This window comes from Odocoileus virginianus, chromosome 17, assembly GCF_023699985.2.
Source record: "Odocoileus virginianus isolate 20LAN1187 ecotype Illinois chromosome 17, Ovbor_1.2, whole genome shotgun sequence".
Lineage (NCBI taxonomy): Eukaryota > Metazoa > Chordata > Mammalia > Artiodactyla > Cervidae > Odocoileus > Odocoileus virginianus.
Window position 1 is genome coordinate 27,427,159 of NC_069690.1, and position 25,971 is coordinate 27,453,129.

At 42.4% G+C, this 25,971-nt stretch overlaps 1 protein-coding gene and 1 long non-coding RNA gene across 8 annotated transcripts in view; one reads left to right on the top strand and one right to left on the bottom strand.

Annotated features, from left to right (window-relative positions):
• The window catches only part of STX8 (syntaxin 8), a 199,486-nt gene that overhangs the window by 153,872 nt on the left and 19,643 nt on the right, over window positions 1–25,971 (bottom strand). For all 7 annotated transcript variants that reach the window (XR_011492229.1, XM_070479090.1, XM_070479092.1 and 4 more), the window contains 2 exons: window positions 18,213–18,323; window positions 1,379–1,503 (listed from right to left, as the gene is read on the bottom strand). Coding sequence is in view for 6 of the 7 variants with exons in the window: in XM_070479090.1 (XP_070335191.1) it covers window positions 1,379–1,503; window positions 18,213–18,323 (236 nt within the window). In the remaining variant the exon portion in view is untranslated. The remainder of the gene's footprint in view (window positions 1–1,378; window positions 1,504–18,212; window positions 18,324–25,971) is intronic.
• Window positions 15,002–19,681, top strand: LOC110144608 (uncharacterized). The gene is made up of 2 exons (XR_002315917.2): window positions 15,002–15,265; window positions 19,475–19,681. It is a non-coding gene; the product is annotated as an uncharacterized lncRNA (long non-coding RNA).

Genomic DNA, 25,971 nt, shown 5'->3' on the forward strand with positions numbered 1-25,971 from the left:
CTTTGCGGTAGAATCTGTAGGATTCTCTATACTTGGGTAGACCTGTAGGATTTTCTATACAAATGGTCAATGCCATCTGTGGATAAAAAAGGTTTCACCCCTTTTTTTTTTAAAGAGACTTTTGTTTTTTACAGAAGTTTTAAGTACACAGCAAAATTGAGAGGAGGGTACAAAGAGTTCCCATATAGCCCTTTTCCCCACACATGCAGAGCAAAATATAAATCAACAGGTAAATGTATATGCAGACTGCTGTCAATTTACACAAGGGATTACTACTCTGTGATGTAAGAGAACAAAATACTGACCCAAGAAACAATGTGGATGAATCTTAAGATAATTACCCCAAGATAAAGAAGCCAGACCATCCCACCCCTGAATTTGCAAAGAGCCCATATCGTATGAGTCCATTTATACAGAATTAGAGAAAACAAGCGATTTTATAGCAACAGAAAGCAGATCAGCAGCTATCTGGGTATGTGGGGAGGACAACAGTAAGAATTACCAACAGAAATGAAGAAAACTATCAGGAGTAATGATTATGCTTATGATCTGGATTGTAGAGATGGTTTCAAAGGTGTATGCATATGTCAAAGCTTATTGAATCATACACTTCACATATGTGCTATTTATGATGTCAACTAGACCTACATAAAGCTGTGTTTCAAACAGGAGAATTAGCAGGAGTAACATCTGCAACACTGACATCAAAAAATGTCTATCACACATATTAAGTAAAAAAAAAAAGCTGTAGAAATATTTATATTATGATCTCACTTATGCAAAACATACAAGTGCTTATACTGAATATACAGTATGCATGCATGTACGTACAGAAAAAAGCCTGAGGCAATATACACTGTTAATCTGTTTACAGTTTGAGATTGGAGGAACAATACAGAAAATATTTTTCATTTTATATATCCCTATATTGTTTGAATATTGTATAACAATCATGCATTACTTCTGAAATTAACAGAAGAAATTAGCAGGTTTAAAAGCCAGCTGGGTAAGATGAACCTGAAGGTAAAAGTCAAACTGACTTATATGAAAAAAAAAAAAAAAAAGGAGCCTTTTCACTGGAGAATGAGTCCTAATCATGGAGAGGAGAAAGAGGCCCATGCCTCGAGTCACCTGGGATGACCAGACCCCGAGCTGCACTATGTCCCTCTCCCAGGAGAGAATCCCTACTTCCACCAGCTACCTGGACCGATGACAGCATCTGTCTAATCCCCAGGTACCCTGAGGCACAAAAGCGCCAAGAGCTCTCAGAGACCAACTGTTTTCCCTCCAATTTTCAATGGGTATTGGGAACATCCGAGGCTATGGTAAAAAAAACCCGACCAGGTTTCCGAGCCCACACCCTTGGGGTATTTAGTACCTTGGATAATTTTCTGCTGCTGTTGCCGGATTTCATCAAAACCCAAGCCTCTGGTCTCCTCCGGCTCCTCCAAGAGCCAAGGGTTGGGTGCTCCTCGCTTGGCCCCTCCAGTCATCAGGCTGGACCTAAGAACAAGATTGAATGCGTTACATAGCTCAAAAAATCCAGCTCGGCCGCAAATCGCTCCCATGGGGGCAGAGGGGGCCAGCCTCGCATGCTTTGAAAATTCATTTCGACCGCAATTTATTGCATCCTTGGTTTATGCCAGCAACTGTGTTCAGGGCTGGAAGAGATACGAGGATGAATAAGGCCGGAGCCTGGTCCCCAGGAGAATTACAGCTTGTGAAGGAGACTGTGGCGACACTTAATACTCTTACTAATCCTCCATGATATATTTGAGTCAATAATCATAAGTGAGGGTCTTAAATTTCAGAAACACAAGGCCAAATGGAAGTGGCCTTTCTATTGAAGCAAAATTCGTCTCACGGGCTAGGTGGCACCAAAGGCACAAATATTATTTCTCAAGAAGATATAATGTTGCTGCGACGGCTTATAGCACAAAAAATTACCACTGAATTCCTTATTAGAGGGAATCTTGCTACTTAACAGAGAGAAACACATGTAGGTTTCAAAACGAATTCAATGAATACAACCGAGCATTTATAACACAAATTCTGAATTATTTGTCTTAATCTTAACTCTCTCTCGTAACCCACATGACCCCTGGGATATTATGTATGAACCACTGCAAACACGAGTGCCAAAAATCAGGACGGTTGGTCAGAGGTGAATAAAGTAAACTTGAAAGTGCATTTATCACCACGCTCTTCCTTTCAAATTAGCATGCTGCACCCGAGTAGTCAGTAGACGCCTCGAAAGTTAATGCTGGAATGTTCCACTTGTAGCCCTTGCCACACATAGAGCATAATTTTAAAAATTCTTACGGGGGAATAATCTAAGAAAATTGTCTTAGTACTCTCAAAAGACAGAAAATTTGAATCAGAGCCTTCAGTAGTTAAAATATGCTTTTAAAATACCTATTAGAGGGGCTTCCTTGGTGGCTCAGTGGTAAAGAATCTGCCTGCTAATGCAGGAGACATGGGTTTGATTCCTGATCCCGGAAGATCCCACAGACCCGCGGGGGCAATTAAGCCCATAGCCACTGAGCCTGTGCTCTGAGAGAGCCTACAGCTGCAACTACTGAAGCCCGGGCGCAGAGCCGGTGCTCCACAACAGGAGAAGCCACTGCGAAGAAGCCCAGCGTGTCTGATGTCCTCTGCCAGGACGGGATGGGGAGGGAGGTGGGAGGGGGCTTCAGGATGGGGAGTACATGTATGCCCGTGGAGGATGCAAGTCAATGTATGGCAAAACCAATACAATGTTGTAAAGTAAAATTAATTAATTAAAAGAAAAAAGAAAAAGAAGCCCACATGTTGAAACTAGAGTAGTCCCCACTCTCTGCAACTCGAGAAAGCTCATGAAGCAACGATGACCCAGCACAACCAAAAACGAATAAATAAAATTAGGTACTAGAAAAAAAGTTTTAAAAACCTACTGGAGAATAAAAGTACAACACAGGCACAATTTAATATTAATATCAAACACACATCAACCACCAGACATACAGGAAAGATCTCCCAGGGCTAAATTCAGCCCTGCAGAAGTCCTAAATGCTAGAAGAAACTGTTTTGATCTCACTTTCACATAGTTCAATGTAAAAGCAATAGTAAAGTACAGTGCAGTTTCCCAAAGTGGTAATTCATCCCTAATGCCTTCTCTCTGAGATGATTCCAAATTTTTGGTTCAGCCTTTCGAGGCTGAACTATCACTATCTCCCTCTTCCCCTCCCCTTTGCCCTCTCCCTGTGTGTCTGTACTTTGCTGATGCCTTAAATCTGTCGGGAAATTCAACAAATGATGGATATGACTTTACTAACAAGAGCAGGTAAAATTGCAGGTACCACTGTGGGCAGGAGACTTGATTTTCTTTTCATTATCAGGTGCTAAAACCTAATATTTAGGATGGATGCCTATTAGTACTGTTCTGGGTAAGAAAGAAAGTCTATGAAAAATCTTAAGATATAATTCTTAAGAGTTTAAGGAGTTTACAATCAAATGGAAAAGAGATACTAGCCACACGTGAAGGAACTCTCAAATGAAATAAGACAACAGCCAGCCCTGCATCCCTGGGCAATTCCAATAACCTCTTCAGCCTGGTTTTCTCAGCCACAAGACAAGCAAACCAAGTGGGTCAGTGGTTTTCAGCCTCCACTCCAGCCCCACTCTGGAGAAGCACACCACCCTCACTAACGGTGGGGTTGGCAGGTGAGTGGGGAAGACTCGTGTTGGAGGAGGAGACAGGTATTCTTCATAATCCTGCAGATGTCTTTATATTTTTGGAAATCACTGAATTTGAAGATCTTTAAGATCCTTTCAGTTTTATTGGAAGTTTTTCTCATTATGAGCTAAATTCCACAAGAACAGAGGAAAAAAGACAATTTCCCCACAAAGCCCATTCTCCTCTCCCCCACTCTTTCCAATTTCAGTTCAAGACAACCACAGAATCATCAGCTCAGGCCCAAACCCCTGGAATCAACTTTGACTCTGGGGTGCCTTCACAGCATTGAGTCCAGTAGCAAATCCTTGGAAACACACCTAAAATCCACCTGCTTCTCCTCTGCTCCACTGCTTCCACCCCTGGCACTCCCGTCTCCTGCTTCTGCTCCCGCCTTCCACAAGCTACACCCCACCAGCTGCCAGAGCCACCACGGAAAAGATAATGTTTCTTCTGCCACAACCTCTATCTTCCCATCACCCTTAGTGTAAAATGCAACATCTTTAACCCATGACATTAGCCTCTTTGTTGTTTCTAGCACACACTGAGCACATTCCTACCTCAGGGCCTTTGCACCTGCTGCCTGCTGCCGCCCCTCCACCCATGGCGAAGGCTCTTGTCACCCTCGATGGTTGTGTGGGTTCATTCCCTGCTCATTCTACCCTGCTCGAATGTCATGTCCTCAGAGAAGCTGCCCCAACTGCTCCCTCTAAAACAGAACCCTTCCCTGTAACTTCTGGGCTCTCCTCCTCGGCCTGCCTTATTTTTCTTTACAGCACTGAAACAGCCAGCAATTGTATGCTACACATTTATTTTTCTGTCTCCCACTCTACACCGTAAGCCCCACAAGAGCAGGGACTGTCTTATTCATCACTATATCCTCAGTGCCTGGCAGAATAGGCACTGGAGAAAAACAAACAAACAAAAAAGTTGAATGAGTTAATTTATTCAGCAAAACCCACAACTGAATGAATGAAATCAGTAAGAAGAGAAGCTAGGAAAGTGTAACCTAACACAGTGGCTCTGTGTGCCGTCATTTCAATGGCATTTCACAAACATGATCTCATTTGAATCGTGAACAAGCCTGTGTATAAGTCAGAGCAGGTATTACTGACAAGAAAAACCAAGGTAAAGAGACATCAAGTACTTTCTCAAGGTCACATGCTTCATGGCAGAGCTGAAGTTCAACCCATATCTTCTGACTCCAAATTCAAAACCCTTTCTTTCTACCATCTCAGCAAAGGTTTCATGATGGGTAAGGAGACCCCAAACAGGTAAGGTTGAGTTTTATGAGGAAGACATGGAAACACACCCCAGGAAAGGATACAACATGAATAAATGATTTCTCAGCAGAAACATGCCTGGGATAAAAGTGGGGAGGGGGTGAGATACGGAGGAAGGGGGTTTAGTAGAATTGAGTCCAAGGTAGGCAGCCAGAGTGAGCCTCTATGTCTTCCATCCTCACACTTCCACAATCTTGTGATCTTAGCTTTCCACTGGCTGTTCCCTATCCTATAAATCCTCAGGCCTTCTTTCCTGTTCACAGCCAGACTTCCTTCAGGAATGGCCTGCGCTCACTAGCTCTGCTTCCTGACCCTCAGGATTCACTCTTCAGCCCGTGATCCGACTCCACCTCCATCACTCTGCTAAGACTCTTCTCACCCATAACCTCCTGACTGCCAAAGCCTCGTCCCAGCTTTCACTTCGCTTGTCCTCCAGGCCTCCCTGGTCACTGCTGACCTCCTTCCTTGACCCAGAAAGCCCTCCTCCCTTGGCTCCTTTCACACCCCTCTCTCCCACAGCATGTCCCCTAACTTGCAGGTACCTCTTCTTCCATCTGCCCTTTAAAGAGTGGTGTGCCCCAGGGATTCTATTTAGATCTTCTCTTCTGGCTGCACTCTCTCTCTCTGGGTGTGTTATCTGTTCCTATGGTTTCGGGCTGTAAGGACAGACGTGTGCTTGGACCATGTTTCTACCCCAACACAAATGCAATAAGTCATGGTTCTCTCCAGTCATCATGGTGGTGGATTCTTACCTGGGGGCCCCCTGCCCTAGCAGGACACAATCAGAATCTGGGGGTGGGGAAGGAATGGTACATATCAATGGTACATACATACCCATGGTACATATCAACGGTACATATCAATGGTACATACATATCCAAACCAAACACGTATCAAAATCCAGGCAAGGCAGGTCCCCCAACTGCTCATCCTTTCAAATTTCTCTGTACCCACAGCAACTCCCTACCAGCTCACACTCTCTGCATTTACGGCTTTTCTTTTAGGACTCTGCAGCTGAGAACTCTGCTCCAAATTCAACACACCCAAATTCCGCTCCAAATTCAACACACCCAAAGTCAAATCCACTCCTTTCACCCCATGAGCAGTTTCTTCTTCCATCCTCTCTTTTTAGCAGCATCGCTGCATTCCCGAGTCATCTGGACCATTTTTCCTTTCTTCCCACCCTTGGCTACGTTTCATCAACTCCCAAGGCCTCTGCAGGAGGTGGTGTTCAAGTCCATGCTCTGTGTCCATCTGTGTGGGTGCTGCCTCAGCTTGGAAAAGCATCATCTCTCCCGTAGAAGATGCTCACAGCCTCTGACTGGCCCCCTTGCTCCCAGTCACCCCCATTCAAATCATCTTACCCTCTGCTGCCACAACGATCTTTCTAAAACAGATTTCTCCTATTTTTTATTTTTGGCCGCACCACTTGGCACGTGGGATCTTAGTTCCCCAGCCAAGGATCAAACCAGTGCCCCCTGCATTGGAAGCGTGGAGTCTTAACCGCTGGACCGCCAAGGGAAGTCCCAAGATCTCGTCTATTTTAAAACTATCACTGCTTCCTAGAAGCTACAGGTTAAGTTTAAGCTTTACAATATAGCCCCAGTGATATATTGGCTATGTCACCTCCCAAAACCCCCTTCCACACCTATGGACTGCTCACCAGGTCTCCAGACAAAGGTACAAACTTCCACACTCTCATGTTTTTGTATGAGTCTGGAGGGTCCCCACCCCCACCCCTTTGTCCATCTGGCAAAATTCTGTTCATCCCCTAAGGCTCAACCTCAAATGTCACTTCTGCTGTTTAGTCTTTCCTGATTCCCATCCTCACCCCCGTCTTCCCTTGAATCAATCACTCCAGGGTGCTCCCATGGCACCTCGCGCAAAACCTCCGACGTGGCATTTATCAAGCAGGATTGTAGTTAGTTATTTACTCATCTGTCTCCCTCCCTAAATTATGAACTCTGGAAGGCAAGAGGCCACATGACAGTCATGTTTCTATCCCCAGGACCAGAAAGACGGTTCCTCTGAGTATGCTGGAGAAGAAGCATTCAGAATCTGTTTGTGAAACAGAACTAGGAATCCCATTGAGCTCTTTAAGCAACGGAGACAAAAAGAGAGGGGTATTTAACATTTATCTTGAGAGATTATAAGAAAAAAAAAGAAGAAAGCAAAAGGAAACAACTGCTACCTACCTTCAAGAGTTTAGCAGCAGAAACAGATGCTGTTCAAGCAGATGGAGGGAATTTTAACTTGAAAGGGAATTCTGTCACTAAGACACCTTGCAGCTCAAGCTCCTTCTTGGAAGGACAATGAAGGAGTGTTTCTCCTTTGAAAAGTAAGTTATAGAAGGAAAATGCTGGGACTTCCCTGGTGGTCAAGGGGCTAAGACTCCACCCTTTCAGTACAGGAGGCCCAGGTTAGATCCCTGGTCAGGGAACTAGATCCCACACGATACAACTAAAGAGTGGGCACAGTCAAATAAATAAATATTTTTTTAAAAAAGAAAGGAAATGCTAACTACCATGCTCCCCAGATTAGGATTGAAATGTTTTTAAAAATAAATCCATCATTTTTATTCTATAGTCTTTCAAGATGGAATTTATCTAATAAATGAAACATGTTAAATAAATGCCACATTACTAAATACATTAGATATCTGTCTTTAAAAAGATTTTACCAAAAGGTTTCATAGTCCCTTCTGATGCTATAAAAATATTTCACTTTTCTCCCCAAAAGTGAACAATGCACCTTATTAAGTTAATATGGGGGAGGTGCAGATGATACACATTTTTCTGCTGACACATGCTGCTGAAGCTCGTCAGAGTTCACAAGGAGGATGTTCTTATCAACCAAATGAAGCATTGAAAAAGCAGTGAATTCCAAGAAGCAGCTTTTCTTAGCATTTCCAAAAGATGTCAAAGTGACTACATAAAATGTTTGTTTTGTCTGAAAAAAAAAAAAAAACCAGTGTTTGAGTATTCACAGACCACAGAGAAGTTTGCAGTCAGGACTAGAGATGGTATTTCTAGGGTGTCAGCGAACTGAATTGAATCTGCAGAGCTTTGTAACCAGACTTGCCTGTAGGTGTGAAAATGCTACTGTGGTATGAAAGGGCAATTCCTTCCTCAAGGCTTTTTCAGTTAGTTTCTTTCCATGAATATAAAGATATACAGAGGCTCAAATTTCAATCAGAAACAGTTTCTCTGGCATAAATTCTTTGGAGGCAAAAATCTGGTAGCAATATCCAGGCTGGCTTACACTGAGGAGGGGCCACAGTCAGGGAGGTAGACCAGAAGGCTAGTGTAATGTAGGCAGAAGGAGATGGGGGTCAGGATGAGGGAAGTGATGGGATGGGACAGCAGGGACGGGATAATTCACCCAGTCATTCAAAGGAAAGCTCCACAAGTGCTGGTGAGTAGAACGACTACAGAGGATCAAGATTTCCAAACTGGGTGACTTGGAGAGTCGACACAACTTGTGGATATGTTTCATTTCCTTTAGGGATTTTCTCCAATTGTGATGTAACTCCCAATAACAGCCCCAAAGTAAAACTGTTCCGTCACGATCATGAGCTGTGGATCCACGGCTGCTGTTGCTGTTTAGTCACTAAGTCGGGTCTGTCTTAGCCCACCAGGCTCCTCTGTCTGTGGGATTTCCCAGGCAAGAATACTGCAGTGGGTTGTCATTTTCTTCTCCAGGGGATCTTCCTGACCCAGGGATCAAACCCTCATCTCCTGCTTGGCAGGCGGATTCTTTACCACTGGGGAAGCCCAGCTTAAACAACAGCTCAGCAATAAAACAAGAGCCCTAGTTCCTCCTCAAGGGATACATAGAACTACAATCTGACACATACCTATGAGCTTTTCAGCAGAAACCAAAACACCCCACCCAGGTGGAAGATGGTGACAACATGCTGACCACAAGCACACAGACTCCATGCTGGTTGAAACCAGCAGGCTGATGATGAAGATAATCGAACATCACCCTTGTTACTTCAATACTAAGTGATCAGAAGAAAGTCCACACTCTACTTGTAGCCCTGTTTGCCAGACAGCTAACTTCTTTAGGTCTGGTACTCTGTCCGGTTCTTTCTGTATCATCCACCTATTCATCCATCCATCCATTCCTCCCACACACAAATACTGAGGCCCTTCTATCAATCTAGGGGCTTGGCAGAGAACAAGAGAGACCTGACTTCAGAGAGCTGGCATTCCAGGGAGAATAAATGCCTAACACTGTGACTTCTGAAAAGTAAATACTCATTTTTCTTTTTGGTTAAATTGAATAATCTTTATTCAATTAGTTTAAACTAATTAGTAGTAGTTCAGAACAATAAGAACTCAAGAAAAAATCGCTTACACATCATCCAAGCAAAGACTCACCACAGAACCTGAAGATCTACTGCAATCAAACAATTAGCTAATTTTAAACCACTCTGTTTCCCCCTATTCACTGTTGGCCAAGTGTATCAATAAGAAGCTTTAATATTATATTTACAATTTAATAAAACAGTTGGCTAACTTAGTGGCTCAGACGGTAAAAAAAAAAAAAAAAATCTACCTGCAATGCAGGAGATGCCAGTTCCATCCCTGAGTCGGGAAGACTCCCTGGAGAAGGGAATGGCAACCCGCTCCAGTATTCTTGTCTGGAGAATTCCAGGGACAGAGGAGCCTGGTGGGCTACAGTTCACGGAGTCGCAAAAAGTTGGACATAACTGAGCAACAGTTTACAGAAGAACACAAATGGAGGGTCGAAAAGTCCATCAGAAATCATCCTGGCCTCATTTCTCAATTTGAAATGAGAAATTCTTGAGTCATCCAGGCAATCTAAAATCAAGCAAATAAAACCAAAGGGAACAATTCTTTTGCCTTAAATGTGAATGTCACGATACCTGAAAAGTAGGAGGAGGACAGGAAGGGATAACACACAAAACCTAAGAATTCTAAGTTTAAGAGGAATTAGCTGCTCTGCCAAATGTCTGGTGGCTGAGCGCCATCTGCTGGTGAGCAATTGAAGTTCAACTACAAAATGAAAAGCAATCCAATGGTTACCATGTATTACAAGCAGCTCCTTGCTTTATAACAGCGCAGTCTTGAAAGTATGTTTAGAAACAGAAAAAGGGGAAGTCAGTGATATGTGGAATATGGCTTTCCTTCATTTCTCTAAATAATGTTTTGAGTGTAGAGGTTTCATACTTGTTTTATTTGACTTACTCCTCTATAGCCTGTTTTTAAAATACTATTTATAAACAGCATTTTAAATTTGTTTTCACTTGGTATTTCTTTGCTGTCTGGCTTTCAAGACTTTCTGAGGAGAGGTAGTGGACAGACTACACTTTACCACATCCACACAGCAGTAACTGGGCACCTTCATTGACTTGAGCAACACAGGGCTGCAACGTCTTAAGATTTACTTAGATCTCAAGGTCTCTGGGTTGACTCCCTTGATCAACCATCCAAATCAATACTAATGGTAATGAAGGATTATCTATTGGCTAATGGGGTTTTCCTTTCCTAACCCACGGAGGAAAAAAAAATGGACTAAGTGACTACAGAGATGCCTTCAAGTGATAATCAGTCTTACAAGTAACACCTACCTGAGAAATCTCAAAGGACTAAGCTGTCAAGTTTGAGATAATTTTAAGATAGTTAAGAGAGCTACTGAAACATCCTACTTCGCAAGCTCCACATTAGGACTTCCCTGATACTCCAGTGGTTAAGAATCCACCTGCCAAAGCAGAGGACACAGGTTCAACCCTTGGTCTGGGAAGATCTCACATGCTGCAGGGTAACTAGGCCTGCGTACCACAACCACTGAGCCCATGCTCTGCACCAGGAGAAACCACTGCAATAAGAGGTCCACACACTGCAACTAGACAGCAGCCCCGACTCGCTGCAACTAGTGAAAGCCCTCACAGTAATGAAGACCCAGCACAGCCAAAAATAAAGAAATACAATTTTAAAAAATAGAGTCTGTAAAAAAAAGAAAAAGCTCTAAGACACATAAAAATTATAAATGTAAATATTCTTTGACCTTCTAAGAACTTAACTAGAGATAAATTTTCACACTATGAAACCCCTTATGTATAAGGATATTTACCGATGCATTTTTGTAACAAAAAAAAAGTACAGGTATTAAGTACATACATACATACACAATGTAACAGAGTAGGAACAACACACATATTAATAGGAGACTAATTCAATAAATATGGTAGCACATACAATGAAATATTATAAGGCTACAAAAATCAATGACAAGACTTTGTGTTGGTTTGGGACGATCTCCAGTATATTTAGATGATAAAAAAACACTGTAGGATAATTTGTGGAGTATACGACCATTTGTGTAAAAGATGGGGGGAAATAAGAAAATATATTCTTTTCTCTTTTTTTAAGAAAACATATTCTTATCTGTTGGCATATACTTAAGAAAACCCTGGAAAGACAGACCAAAGATTATTAACACTGATATTTATGTTGGAGGTGGGACACAGAGGGAGGGAGGCTTCTCACTGAACATTGTTGCTGCTGCTGCTTCAGTCCGACTCTGTGCAACCCCATGGACTGCAGCCCACCAGGCTCCCCCATCCATGGGATTCTCCACGCAAGAGTACCGGAGTGGGGTGCCATCGCCTTCTCCGCTGAACACTAAGTGCTTTTAAAACATCTCAGCTACGTGAATATATGACTTAAGCAAGATACACCCTCCTTCCTCTCCTATGGCCATCTGGAGTCTGGGAGCTTTTTTAAAAAATTATTTTTAAATGGAGGACAACCGCTTTACAATACTGTGTTGGTTTCTGCCGTATGTCAACATGAATCAGTCATAGGCACACGTATGTCTCCTCCCTGTTGAACCTCTCCTCCCACTCCCATCTGTCTGGGAACTTTCTACAAGCATTCTCAACCATGAGAAGAGTCGATCTGAAGATAAAGACACAACAAAGACAGCAGAGTCTGGATCACCACTGGCTGTAAAATTAACCACCTCCCTCAATTCTCTAAGTTGGAACTTGTTATACGGAGCTACTTTTCCTCATGTAAGCGGTTCTGAATAGAATCATCGGTTCCTCGTGGCTGAGGGCATCGTAACTGGGGTATCAGTGCCTGAGCGAAACCAGGCACCCCTTTCTCTGAAGGTAAGAACAACAAGCGCCATCTTCTCCAGACCGTGCAGGTGCTTTACTTGGGCCTCCTCCTCCGGCTGCTGCAGACACAACCTCCTCTTCTAGCTTCGTTGTATCTGCCCATTTGAGCTTAATTTCTCTGTCCTGTGTGTGTTACCCCTGAGAGAACCCTTTTAGAACAAGTATGACTGTACAAAAGGCAAACATGCCCCACCATGGTCACCTCTCAGCCCGCCTCACGTGCCTTTATTAACTTCTGATTCTAATCTCTGCTAATTAAGTAGGCAGACCATGTCCCAAAGTTATTTCTCTCTTCAGCAAACCGCCCAAGATAATAGTGAGGTAGAGACAAGCAATGTGTTGCCGCAAGTCCCATTTCATTTTCTTGTGTGTCTAGAAAAGACTACATTTCCCATCCTCCCTTGCAGGCAGATCGGGCCCACGTGACTGGTTTCAGCCAATGGGATGCTGCATGTGACATGTAGGGGACAGCATATAGGAGGGGTGTGAGAGCTCTATACCTTCTCTCTTCTCTCCCAGTGAACATGGCGGTCTTCTGTGAAAACAGCACAGCTGTAAGATGGGAAAACCTGCACCACCATTTGAGGGGAGCTGTCCCAGAGGAACACCAGATTTTATGAGGCAGGCAAAAAAAACTTTTTCATCTGGTAATCCTGTGAGGGTCCCAGATTTTTTTAGTTACAGAACTCTACTCTGACTCAGTCAACCTTTCAATCAACAGAAATCTGCTGAGCGCCTACTATATACCAAAATCTGCTAAGTATCTATCAAAGATACAGGAAAAACAAAGACTTTCATTAAGTGAGCAAGTATCTATTAAGCATTGTGCTAGGTTTTGGTCCCCATCCTCAAGGTATTTAAAATTTAGATGGAGAAACGAAATATACATTTGCAAAATGAATATTAAATCACGTGACTTTCCTATCTAAATCATTTCCCCGCTAATACTCCCTCAAAGCACAATGTATTTTTCTTAACTTATTTTACGTATCTGAATGAATGAATCTTCAATTCACGTCTGTCTCTCTCACTGGACTATAGAGCTCAAAGGCAAAAACGAGCTATTTTTTGTCGTTTGGAACTTTATGCCCCCACACCCCCTTTACCAGTGCTTGGCATGTTGTAGACACTCAAAATTTTTCTATTTACCACACTTTCTCACTCTAAGTTGTTTTTCATTAAGTTACTGCAGATATTTAATATTCTCGACTGCACTTACCACCACCTTGGTTCAACTATGCTTGGGTTCACCGAAATACAGAGAAAAGCATATCTTTACTGATTTTAGCACATCCTTTACGTGTCAGATGACCTAGGAAATTAGTGTATTTCTGGGACATAAGTAAAAGAGATAAATAATTATGGCTTATCCATTGTCTTGCAGGTAATGATGCAGTTTGTTTATTCCTCGGCCCTTTCCTACTTCTGGAAGAGCAGGCTGGCCATGTGTTCATAACTTCAGGCAATAGAGAGTATAAATTAATAGTTTTTAGGAAATCTCAATACTATCAAATAGAAATCATCCTTCTTACAAATCAAGTTTTAAATTGAAAGAAAACATTCAATGATCTAAAATGGTAGAGGGGGAACACTTTTAATGGAATATTCAATGTTAATTTGTCTCCCTTGGCTGCCAATATAGTGCTATGAAATATAAATTCGACGGATCATATTTTAAGAAAAGCAGCTCCAAGAAAAAATATATGAAATTAAATGTAAAGCTTACACCCTAAGGAAATGTGAATATTCCACTATCATCTTCAATTCTTTGATTTGAGCAGTTGGTCTGCTTGTTAATATAGCACTCCTGACCCATGACTACCATCTCAACCTCTAAATAACTTCCTATTTCCTATAATCCTCCATATAGCTGGTGGTGTGAAGATTAAAGCTTAGCCAATTAGCCACCCACTACAGCCAGTTAATCACATAATCTTTGAGATGGTCAGGGAGAGTGGGGGATGCAATGATTTTTTTTCTCTCTCTCTCTTTACAAAGATTTAACTAATTGTGAGACTTAGCGACTCTCTCTAATAGAAAGGGCAGTTGGGTTTTCAATCAGAAGCTGTGTCACCGCTTTATAAAGTTAGGGCTTATCTGCTTCTAAGAGACATTGTTACACAGAGACTTCTTTAACAAGTTTCCAAATACCCTCAATTAGTCAACCACTGCTTATTTAGACCTGAGTCTCACATCAAGGCTTACTGCCTGAGAATAATGATCAGTAATCCTTAAGGTAAAAACTCAGATTCCATCACATGACAGCTACACATTCAATTATGGGATTGCTACACTTGTGTCTGTTTAAGGGAAATGCTAATCTGAACTGAAGTTTGACAATACTCTCCTCTCCTTAATAAGGCCACATATGAGGAGGGAGAGAAAAGAGGAGGAAAGGGAGGGGAAAAGGGCCCCAGGAAATGAAGGATGGGGAAGAGAAAGAGCGCAAAGGTTAGGGGTGAGAGAGGAGGAGGACACTGAGGAAACAGGAGAGGAAGATGGAAGAGTTCAGGAGGACAGAGAGGCTCACTCAGTTCTCAGGGAGTCCGGGCTGGGTCAACTCTTGCAGTGTTGCTGCCAGTTATTATGGGGCTTTGAACGCCCAATGAGCAGATTACCGCCAGTTCTCCAACAGTACATGGTTGGTGATAGTCTAGCATAAATGACAAAAGGTGCCAGAGAGAGTAGGTCCAGAACATTTTCAAGGTCTGGTGAGGCTTTCGGATGCCTGTGAGTCGTGACCTAAAGGAAAGACATGAGCCACCCATCTGCCTATCCCCCTAGTGACAAGGCAACCCATGTTGATATCAAGAAGGACAGAAGCCATCAAAAATGCTGGACGAATCCAGATTAGAGAAGCAACCAAAGATGTTGGAGGAGCCCAGAACTAGGAACTGACCTACAGGAGTAGTGAAGAAACCTCTGTGAGTCGCTGGAGACATCAGAGCAGGGGGACAATGAGGTTTCTCCAGGGACAGAGCTGAGAGGGCCCTGATGAGGCCTCAGAAATGACTGGACAGCCAGGAGAGCAAGGCTGAACCAGGAACCCAAACTGGTCACTTCTACAAGTGAATTCAGAGCCCCAGAGGGACAGATCCAAGCAAAAGAGTTATTCAGGTATGGGAAGCTGGGGAAGGAAGTGGGGATTCAGGGGTGTTAGTCACTCAGTCGTGTCTGACTCTGCGATCCCCATGGACTGTAATCTGCCAGGCTCCTCTGTCCATGGAATTCTCCACGCAAGAATACTGGAGTGGGGTGCCATTTCCTTCTCCAGGGGATCGTCCTGACCTGGAGATTCATGGAGTAGGGAAAAAAGGCAAAAATAACACTCAGGTATGGGCAGGTGAGTGAAATCAAAGACTGGAAACTCTGGCTTCAAATCTGAGACAATCTTCTTCCAGCAACCTACCTGACCTTAGCGAGTGTTAAGTATTAGTGTTCATTCATTCACTCACCCACACACATATGTACTATCAAACTCCGAAACTGATTAGCCTTAGGATCTAGTGCAAGTTACTTGACCCCTCTGAGCCTCAGTTTCTCTTCTATAAGGTGGGAGGTTATAAAGATCTCCTAAGCATAGGCACCTACAGCCTGGCATGGGGCCTGGCATGGAGAAAACACACAGCAGATGGTAGCTATCAGTGCTCATCAGACCCCATGAGGGAAAGAAATGGTTTCAGCGGTTTCTAACTGTTCTCACCCCCACCGGAGCTCCCCCCAGACTACTCACTCATTCAGACTCTGCAAGTATATTGTCCGGACACTTTTTTTTTCTTTAAAAATATTTTTTTATAAGCCTTGTGGGTGATTGAGTGCCATAATTAAGAACAAGTGATACAAAACAGTATTTGAGCTGGAAGGGGCATTCAAACCAAACTGAGGATCTTGTTAAAATACAGATTCCACTCAGGAGGGCAGAGGTGGGGTCTGAGACCCTGCGTTTCTAACAGGCACCCAGGTGAAGATGACCCGACTCGTGAGCAAACAGTGCTTTAAATAGCAAGGAAAGATTATCACAGGAGAGAAGAGGAGTGGACAAAAACAAAAAAAGAGAAGGAGGTGACAAGTGATAAAAGAAATTTTTATATACTGAGATTTAGGGAAGTCATTCTGGCCTACAGATTTTCATGGGGGAGGATAAAGATGAGTTAACTTGAATTTTAAGCTAAAACAGCCTGTTTGTGGCTGAGCTAACACCCATTGAACATCTGCTCTATTTATTAAAGGGCATACTGACCTGAAGTAAAGAATGTCCATGTTAAAAATAAAGATGCAATGCCCCTCTTCCTGGGATACCAATGATGGTCCTCCTTTGAGGATAAGCGACTCCCTTCCCAGGTGCCAAGGCCATGCTGACTCCCTGTGTATGTTCTGGTCTTTTTTTTTTAACCTTGAAGAAATGTATCCCTGACTCTTTTAGTGTTCTTTGTTCTTGCAAGATATAAAACTGTGCTAAAAAAAAACCCCTGCATCTCTGGACAGTAACCTGGGAAGCTGGCTTGGGGGCTAATCCTCAGTTTGGCTCAAATGAAACTTTTCTACTCTTATTACTGTTTATTATCTTCATCAACAAGGGAGAGAGGAACCAAAAATCAACCATACATCCCCCCACCCCACCCCACAAAGACCTAAGGCCTAAACTGGCCCCTCAACATCATTAAATGATGGTGAAGAGAAGCAGAACCTGACACACGGAAGGCTCTCACCACACAGTCATCTCCACGACAGAGGAGGAAGATTTCCATGTCTTCTCCTCCCATCATCACCTCTCTCTACGGGGCCCTTCCTCACCCAGGAAGCTTCCTCCCTCGCCGTGATACTTTGAGTGCGTTTCTGAACCTCAAGGTAAAGGTCCACGCCCGTGGACGGTACTCTCTACTCACCTTGCAAGACCTTCTCGCTCATGGGTTCTTTTTCACCAACCCTGAATCACCGCTTTCATCCTCAAACTTCTACTCCTGCATCCACCCGAGAAGGCTCGGGCACCATGATGGATCAGCCCCGCTCACTGGAGGCCTCCCCGTCCATTTATAAACTCTGCCCAGCACCCAACTCCTCCTTCCCTGACTTGAGGCCTTAGGTCAAAGAAACAACGCTAAGATTTCCTCTAGCTTCCTGGAATTTCATCACTTCCTCTCTACAAACCTAGAATCCCAAGCTCCTGAGAAGAATGGAATGGACAAGAAGCTGCTTCATCCTCTTTGGGTCACCCTCTGGCAGTGGTTCTCCAGCCTCTGACTGCAGACCAGAGGTACCTGGGACCACCCTAGGACCACGCCCTCCATGCCCCGCCCCCCATTAAAATAAAAAACAAACCATTACCCTTGGGAAGCCATATTATTTCTAACCAGGAACAAGCTGCTGCCCCTACAATGAAAACCCCATCCCTCGTGGGCAAGGCTGGGAGAGGCAGGTTTCATCCTGATCTCATTTGTGATGGGTCCCTTAACGTGGTGAAGGGGGTTCTAGAGGCAGCTGTGGAGGCCAGTTCTAAAGATGTCACAGTTCATACTTTATTAACCTCAACCTGGAAAGCTGGACCTCCTCTGTCTGAGTCTTCCGCCAAAGTCGGGTACAGAGCAGCCGACAAACTCCATCGAGTGTGAATCACGCTCTGGCAAAGATCAGAGAAGCCAAGGGCCCCCACTCCTCTAGTCCTATAAGCCATGGACTACACAGCCTTTATGACACATTTCTACAAGTCAATTAAAAAAAAAAAACATCATTTTCCAACACAGATAAGAACATGACGTCCAGAGTTTAAAAGGCAGCTAACACAGCAAAAGCTCAACCAGGGAATGAAGAGACATTTTCTGACTTCGTCTGTATTCTATCCAAATAACCATCTTCCAAAATGGGATTCAGCTGAATGTACCTGGTTTACTCAAACCCAGAAACTTAATGAAAACCATGCTGAACAGAAAATGACAGTCAAGCACTACAAATGAACAGACAGGATGTATTTTACCAGATAAAGAAATTAAGCCCTTCAGGAAACAACTGTAATCGCTGCAAGTAAGTTTCGCCCACTGCTTAATCCCTGTAAAGGAAAGCATCATACCTGATAAGATCGGGTTCTGCACCCTCGTTCTTAAAGGAGGCCAGAAGTAGTCTCTCTCGAGTTACAAGATCATCCAAAAGGTTCTGTCTTCGGTCTCCTTCGAGCTGTGTTCTGCAGGCGACTCGTTAAGGTCCAAGAGTAGGTGAATTACCTCATTTGATCTATAACGTTATTAACCGAGCTCTCCAAGTCAGAGGGGACTGTTACAGACTTGAATCAACCCTACCCCGAAGAGGCCTGAGGCAACGCTCTCCTGCTCTGATCTCAGCCTTCACTGACCCTTCCGGAAAAGGACCTGGACAGAACCATCGCAGAGGACTTACAAACACTGAACCAGATCCACCATGTGAGACGGTTCACTGCGAAGTACAGTTGGTGAAAATGATTTTCCTCCCAGTGGCCAACCCTGAAATGTTCTTCTCTATAGCACACTGTGGCTCAGGGAATCAAGTTCTGAGTGCTGGTCACAGTGGTCAAGGGTTTTTCCTAGACATATCTTAAGTACCTAAGATACTTTGTTAAAAAGGAAAAAAAGGAAAAAAGAGCTTTCTTTGTTGTCCTCTTTCTTTCATTTATTAACACCTATTAATGCACCTGCAATATATGTTGTAAAATGCTACTTTATACAGCAGATTTGCTCTTAAAAAAGCTGTTACCATCAGCTCACTAAATACTTTGCATGATCTTTAATAATTCTAAACAAAATTACAAAGAAATAACCATATTTTAACATGTTAATCTATGATCTGTGCTAGACTAGGGGTCCAAAAGCCTACTAGTTCTGTTTTGATCATTATCCACGGTTTTGACCAATTATTTCAGTGTTTTGGATCTGTTTCTTCAGATGTCACCCAGGTAATCTCTCATACCTTCTCCAACACAACTCATGGCCATGGTTTTCCCAGTTCTAGTTAAAGAGTGGGACTACTGCTTTGGATTTATGGATTTACAGATACTTCTCCTTTTGAGAGGGTTATTAAATCCTGCATTTAGGCCTCAAAAGTTTGAGAACTTGGCAGAATATAGTAGTTTTCCCTGGGTGGGAAAACCACGGCCCAGTGAATCTACTTTTGTTGATAATTTTGAATAGAAAGAGCTGGATAGCTAGCAAAAAAAGCAAATAAACCCATAAAAAAATGTTCTCCGGTAACAGATATTAGCTAGAAAAATCATAAATCCCCCCTAAACCAATGTAACTAAGCAGTGTTACTGACTCTAGACATTTATAAAATAATAATGGATACATTCTCTCAACATTCCAGAATGCCCCGATTTCCTGAGAAAAATGACTACTATGGCTTTTCCATCTCCTACTTGACTACGGTCACTAAGAACCCATCTTGGAAACAGTGGAGCAGCAACTGTAACTAAGAAACAGTGAGCAAGTCCTTCCTCTGTACTAATAAAAGGGCCAAATATTAGCCTTCTGATCAGTGCAACATCAAAAATAAATACCAGTGTGTTTCAAATCAGTGGTAAATTGTCAATAAAGCAGAAGGGGCCCCTGGGGAGGGGAAGAGGCATGGGGAGGAGAAGGGACAGAAGCTATGACATAAATTATACAGGACAAAACAGGAATTTTAATTGTGGAAATTACTAATTATACCACAGTGCTGATTAGCCTTGTCTTCCATTCTATGCTCAACCTACTCTGGCAACCTGTGGTTTTGCTGGGATTTCAGTTATCAAACCCTCCAAGTGAGTAGAAACTCAACGATAATCCAATATTACAATTAAGCAGATTACAGATCTGACTGGCTCAGGGGTTTAAACATAAGAAATAAAATTACAGAAGTATCATTAGAAAACGCCTTTGGAGAACTTTCTAATACTCTAGAGTAAGGAAAATCTTCCTAGTCGAGAATGTCAACCCAGAGGTCAGGAAGGAAACTATAAATCTGTATAAAAATTTTAACTATCTGCAAAATAAAAGTACAAGTGGCAAATTAATAGTGGCAAATTTTAAAACAGCAAAGGATATAACAGGGCATTTGGGGGAAAAAAAACAAGAATTATGCTAATAACTGAAAAAAAATGCAGTTTTACATTAGTGAAAGAAATGCAAATTGAAACATACTGTCATTTTTGCCAACCAGATAAGAAACCGTGACAGAAGGCTCTGGAAAGGGCTGAGGAACTGAGCACTCTCAGACATCCTAGGTGGGGATGGCGATGGGGTCAACCAGTTGACAGACTGTCTTCTACACACCTAACAAAATTTAAAAGGCACATTCTTTTAACAGGAATTTCTCCTACAGATATAGTCACAAGACTATACAAAGATGTAGGAGCAGGGAATTCCCTAGTAGTCCAGTGGCTAGGACCCGCGCTTTCACTGCCCAAGGTCTGGGTTCAATCCCTGGTTGGGGAACTAAGATCCCACAGGCCACCACTTAGTGCAGCCAGAAATAAAGAAAGGTGTTCACTGCAGCATTGTTTATAATAGCCAAACACCGGAAACATTCTAAGGTCTGTCAATAAGGAAATAGCACAACTCGACAACGGCATGTTTTGTAGCCACCTCCCCCACAAACAGAATAGGAAAGCCCTGTATGTATCGATGATAATGAAAATTAACATTTATGAGCACTTACTTAGTGCTACATAAATTATTTGATGTGGAACAATCTTCAAAATAAAGTGTTAAACAAAAACAAAAAGCAGCAAAGAGCTAAATGGTGAGTAGTATGCTCCCACTGCATGCATTAAAAACATGTTGGTAAACACAGAAAATTTCTCAAAGGATATAGAAACAATTGCCTCTAAGGAAAGGGAACCGGGGACTCAGGGTCTAAGGGAGACTTCCTATCCACTGGGTATTGTTTTGGACTGTTTGACTCCATTAAATGCTATCTAACAAAAAGTTTCCGAACGAAATATGTGATATGATCCTTCTGTAGTCAAAAGCATTTTATATTTACATGTACACATATCTGTTCATGCCTAGAAAAGTCTGTGATAATAGGAACCAATCACCAACACTGTTAACTGTGGAAGAATGAGCTAGAACAGGATGGGGATGCGGAAGTGAGAAAAGAGTCACTGGCAGAAACTAAAAACAGAAAATGTATGGATAGAGGGACTTCCCTCGTGATTCCTGTGGCTGAGAATCTGCCTTGCAACGTAGGGGATTCAGGTTCGAGCCCTGGTTGGGGAATTAAGATCCCACATGCTGAAACTATTGCAGCCTGTGTGCTGAGCCCATGGATCACAACTAAGATCCAACAGACCCAAAAGATATTTTTTAAAAAAGGAAACTGACAGGTAGAGAGTACCTTTTATAGAAAAAGTAAAGGTAAGTTTTAAAATTTAGCAGACACTGAATTTAATCTATTAATTAACCAACAAAGGACATCAATTTTAAGAGCAGTAAAACTTGGTGATTATGTTTTGAAGAGGAGGAGTAACTGGAGAACAGAATCACAGACAGCTGATGCTGGGACAGGTAAATCAAATCTCTTGTTCACCCGACCGGAAACCATGGCAACAGTGGGTGAGAGCCCAGCTCCTTCTCTCCACCTCGTGTAGGGCTTCTCTACCCTGAGGCCCCCAGTACTGCTCACTTAACTTTGCCACTTCTTAGCATCCTGTTAATAACAATACTGGTAATATTAATTCAGAAAATTCCAGAGATGCCCTGTAAATCTGGAACACCTGGAAAACGAATCAGGAACACTCACTCTACCTCCTGGTTTTGGTTTTATTTATTTTTTTTTTTCATTTATTTTCATTAGTTGGAGGCTAATTACTTTACAACATTGCAGTGGTTTTTGTCATACATTGAAATGAATTAGCCATGGATTTACATGATGTTTTTATTTTAATCTATTGAGAGAACAGAGCATAAAGAGATAGGGGATAGAGGGAGCTGAAGAGAATAAAAGGATGCACAGTCCTTCTGCATGGCACACTTACTATAATATAAGTGGTTGCTAACGAGAGGTCAGAGAACCATCTAGAAGGTAATGACACTCCATGGATGTAGGCTCATGGTAGCCGGGGGGGAGCGAGCACGGGGTAAGGAAGGACAAGCAGAAAACAGGGCAGATGGTCAGAGGCCAGTGCTGGGACCCTCTCCTCCAGCAACCTGGTGAATAACCAAGGAGGAAGATGAGAGAACAGACAAGGAAACAGAAGATCTAACCGCCACAGTACTCTGTCATTGGCCAAACTGAATTTACATGTAATTATAACCAGTTCATGCAAGGTTGCAAATGAAACTAGATCCTGATTTTGCATCACTGTGCTTCAGAGTCCAGCTTCTCTGCTATAACCTGGGAAGTACTTCCAACCTAGGATGGAGAGGGGTGAAGATAGGGCTGGACCCAGGGAACACCCCATTCCCTCCCCCACTTCCAGCTCCTGGAGTTTCTCCTTATTGGTAGAAGGCATAAGAATTTAGCAAGTCTTCCGTGCAAATTAATTGCTTTGGAGAAGGATAATTACTCCCAGAGGCACAAGAAGAATTGCAGAGGCTCCCAGAGGCCAGATTTTTCTGGCTCACATAGCACTTCAACTCTTTCATTTTTATTTATTATTTGCTTTCAGGGGGAGTCCCTGGTGGCTCAGATGGTAAGGAATCTGCCTGTAACGCAGGAGACCTGAGTTCAATCCCTGGGACAGGAAGATCCTCAAAAGTTAACAAACTCTACTGAGTGTCTATTATGGACCAGCCCAGGTGCCTACCTTCCTCAAAGCACTGATCACATTTTGCAAGTAGTATTTTAATACTATCATTATCTGCATGCCTGGATGTACCCTCCTTATGTGTTATAAACTCCATAAAAGGGTACCTGTAAATTCTCCACATTAGCTGTAATTTTAACAGTGATAATATGGTAAGCAGCAGTTAATCCTCGAGGAGGGCTTACTTTATGCAAAGCACCTTCTATGCATTTAATTTAATCCTCCCAACAGTGCTATAAGCTGGATGTACTTTATCCTTTTTTCACAAATTAAGAAAACGAGGCACAATGAAGTAAAGTAACTTGCCCTCGAAGAGTTAAACACTTTTATTCAACACCAATGATTATGGGGAACTTGTCCTGTGAGATGCTTTAAATATAGCATTTTCTTCAACTTTCACAACAGCCTGCAAAGCAAGTCTGATTATTTCTACTCTGTAGATAATGAAACTGAGGTCAAGAAAGGCCACGTTGCTCTCTGGCCTTGAGGCAGCAGTGGAGCTGGTCTTCTATCTCGGTTCTGTTTGCCACCAAAGCCAGTGTTGTTCCCAGTGTTCCAACAGTGCCCAGACTTAGGGGTTTCATGGAGCAGAAGTATTTCCAAACAAACTGTGGGGGTGGGGAGGGGGGATTTATATAGACTGATTATATACTTTGCCATTTATGTGGACATTCCAAAAACCACAACAGACTAAACTCTCATCTGCTTTTACTACCATGGTGAAAAAGCAAGATGTTAACACTCGAAACCAGAGAGAACCATGTAACAGACTATAAATCAGAAAATTCCTACTGAAATAAAAATGATCTTGTCCTTAATTTTCTCACAATAGCAGACACCAGTGAAAACTGTCATGGCCAGGTGCAGTGTTTTAGAACCACTTCCCCACTACTGGGGCACTCAGAGGCTATTCTTAAAGCCTATCCAGTGAGCTCCTCCATACCTACATGTATCCATTGATCCAGGTTTGTTACATGGGGCATCTCCCCAGCCAGCTACCCGTCTACGCATCTTTCTTCCCCCCAAAAAACAAAGTGGAACAGGGTTATGTATCTATTTTTTAAAAAAGAGTATTTTTTCTATGTGGACCATTTTTTAAAGCCTTTATTGAATTTGTTACAATACTGCTTTTATTTTTTTTTTTTGCTTTTATTGGCTGCAAGGCATGTGGGATCTTAGGGTTTGAACCTGCATCCCCACTATTAGAAGACAAAATCTTAACCACTGGACTGCCAGGAAAGTCCCCTTTTTATCGATTCTTACAAAATTATTTCTCCAGGACTTCTCACAAGAGACCAAAATAGCTTTTGATACTGAACTCCTTTGTAAAGTGATTTTCTAAAAATTCCTTTCAAAGTACTAAAAGTGCTGCCTTTGAAAAACCCAACAAAAAGACAAGCTTCATGTAAAACTAATTCTAAGAATAACCTTAGTGCTACCTGAAATTTCCTATGCGACCTCCTGTTGCATATAGCTTTTCTCAACTGGTGAGACCATTATAATCACCGTCTCCAAGAAGAACTGTGAATAGAAGTTAATGCTTTTCAGCAATTTTCAACTCTCTGGCTGCAGGACTTTGGATTATGAATTGCAAGCTAAACGATTCGAAAGCACGCCACTTTCATTTTAATTTCACATTTATTTCTGCCAGAGAAAAATACTTTTTCAGGAAAGAGCAGTAACATCTTATGCCTAACATCCCAGAATTTAATTGTTTGGAAGGCATTTCATAGGACTTATCTTTCTGGCAGCTCCTAGTGTTCCTTGGAAAACTTCACGAATGCAGAGAGGCATAAATTTCTTAAGTCAGGTACCAGAAACTCTCGACTGCCCAACACAGTAAGGAAATGTGGTTTCCAAATATTCACATTAAAAAAGTCACCCCACATTAATTATGCCTCAAGAAAAAGGATTAAAAAGTCACTCTCTTGGCGATTTATGGACACACATTTTTCTAAGAATTACAACATCATAAAGTATACCTAATAAACCACAGTGAAGACTGTTTAATCTTTCTGATGATTAAGAAGGGTCTTGAGGATTTGCATTATAAACAAGATTTGTCTTGGCATTACAGCAACACGCCAAGTAATAGGGGAATTCTCACTGAAGACAGGTCATGTGACGGTGGACTGTATTCTATCACTAAAGTAGAATTCAGCTTTTAAACAACTGGCTTTGGGTCCAGACAGCCCTGCATTGGAATCTTGGCTTTCCATTTCTCAGCGGAGGGGACTTAGGCAAGTTACTTAAGCTCTTAAAGATTCTTCTCCTGGGTGTGAAGAAAATTCCTCTGCTGGAATGCTGAAAGTAAAAGTTATTAATTTACATCAGTGACTTGAGGCACAAGCTGGCCTTGGCCTCAGTACCTTTTTTGTAAAGAAGGGAAAGAACCCACCCAAACAGTCTAACAATACGAGGCTACCAGGCCTGACAAGTGGCTATTAGATACATCTTAAATCTGGATGGTAACTGCCCTACAATTAACTCAGATAACCGCCATAGAATTATCTTCAATGTTTGGGAAGAGGAAGGTCAGGGAGAGGGAAGATGTGAGAAACCAGACAGTAATTAAAAAGAGGCCTTAGGAGAACAGAAGCTACCTCCTCCTTCCCTTCTAAGAAACGGTCTCCCTGAAAATTGAGAGGTTAATGAGCGCCCCCTGGTGGCTCAGACGCGGTTTGGAACGATCCCCTGGAGAAGGAAACGGCAACCCACCCTAGTATTCTTGCCTGGAGAATTCCATGGGCAGATTAGCCCGGTGGGCTACGGTCCATGGGGTCGCTAAGAGTGGGACATGACTGAGTGACTAACACTTTTACTTTCCCATAGGGCGATTCTCTAAATTCCATCCCTAGCTTCGGTTGCTGTTCCAGCAGAAAGAGGCCCAATTATTTAAAAACAAAACAGAATCTTCAAGAAAGTTGTTATATTCCAGTTGAGTGTTTGATTTCTTCTAGGAAAGTCTAAATTATTCACATGATGGTCCTTAAATACTTTCATAATATATTTAATAACTCGGTTTGGTGTTTTTAAATGTCTGGTGCTTAATTCAGCAAATTCTGAGATCACC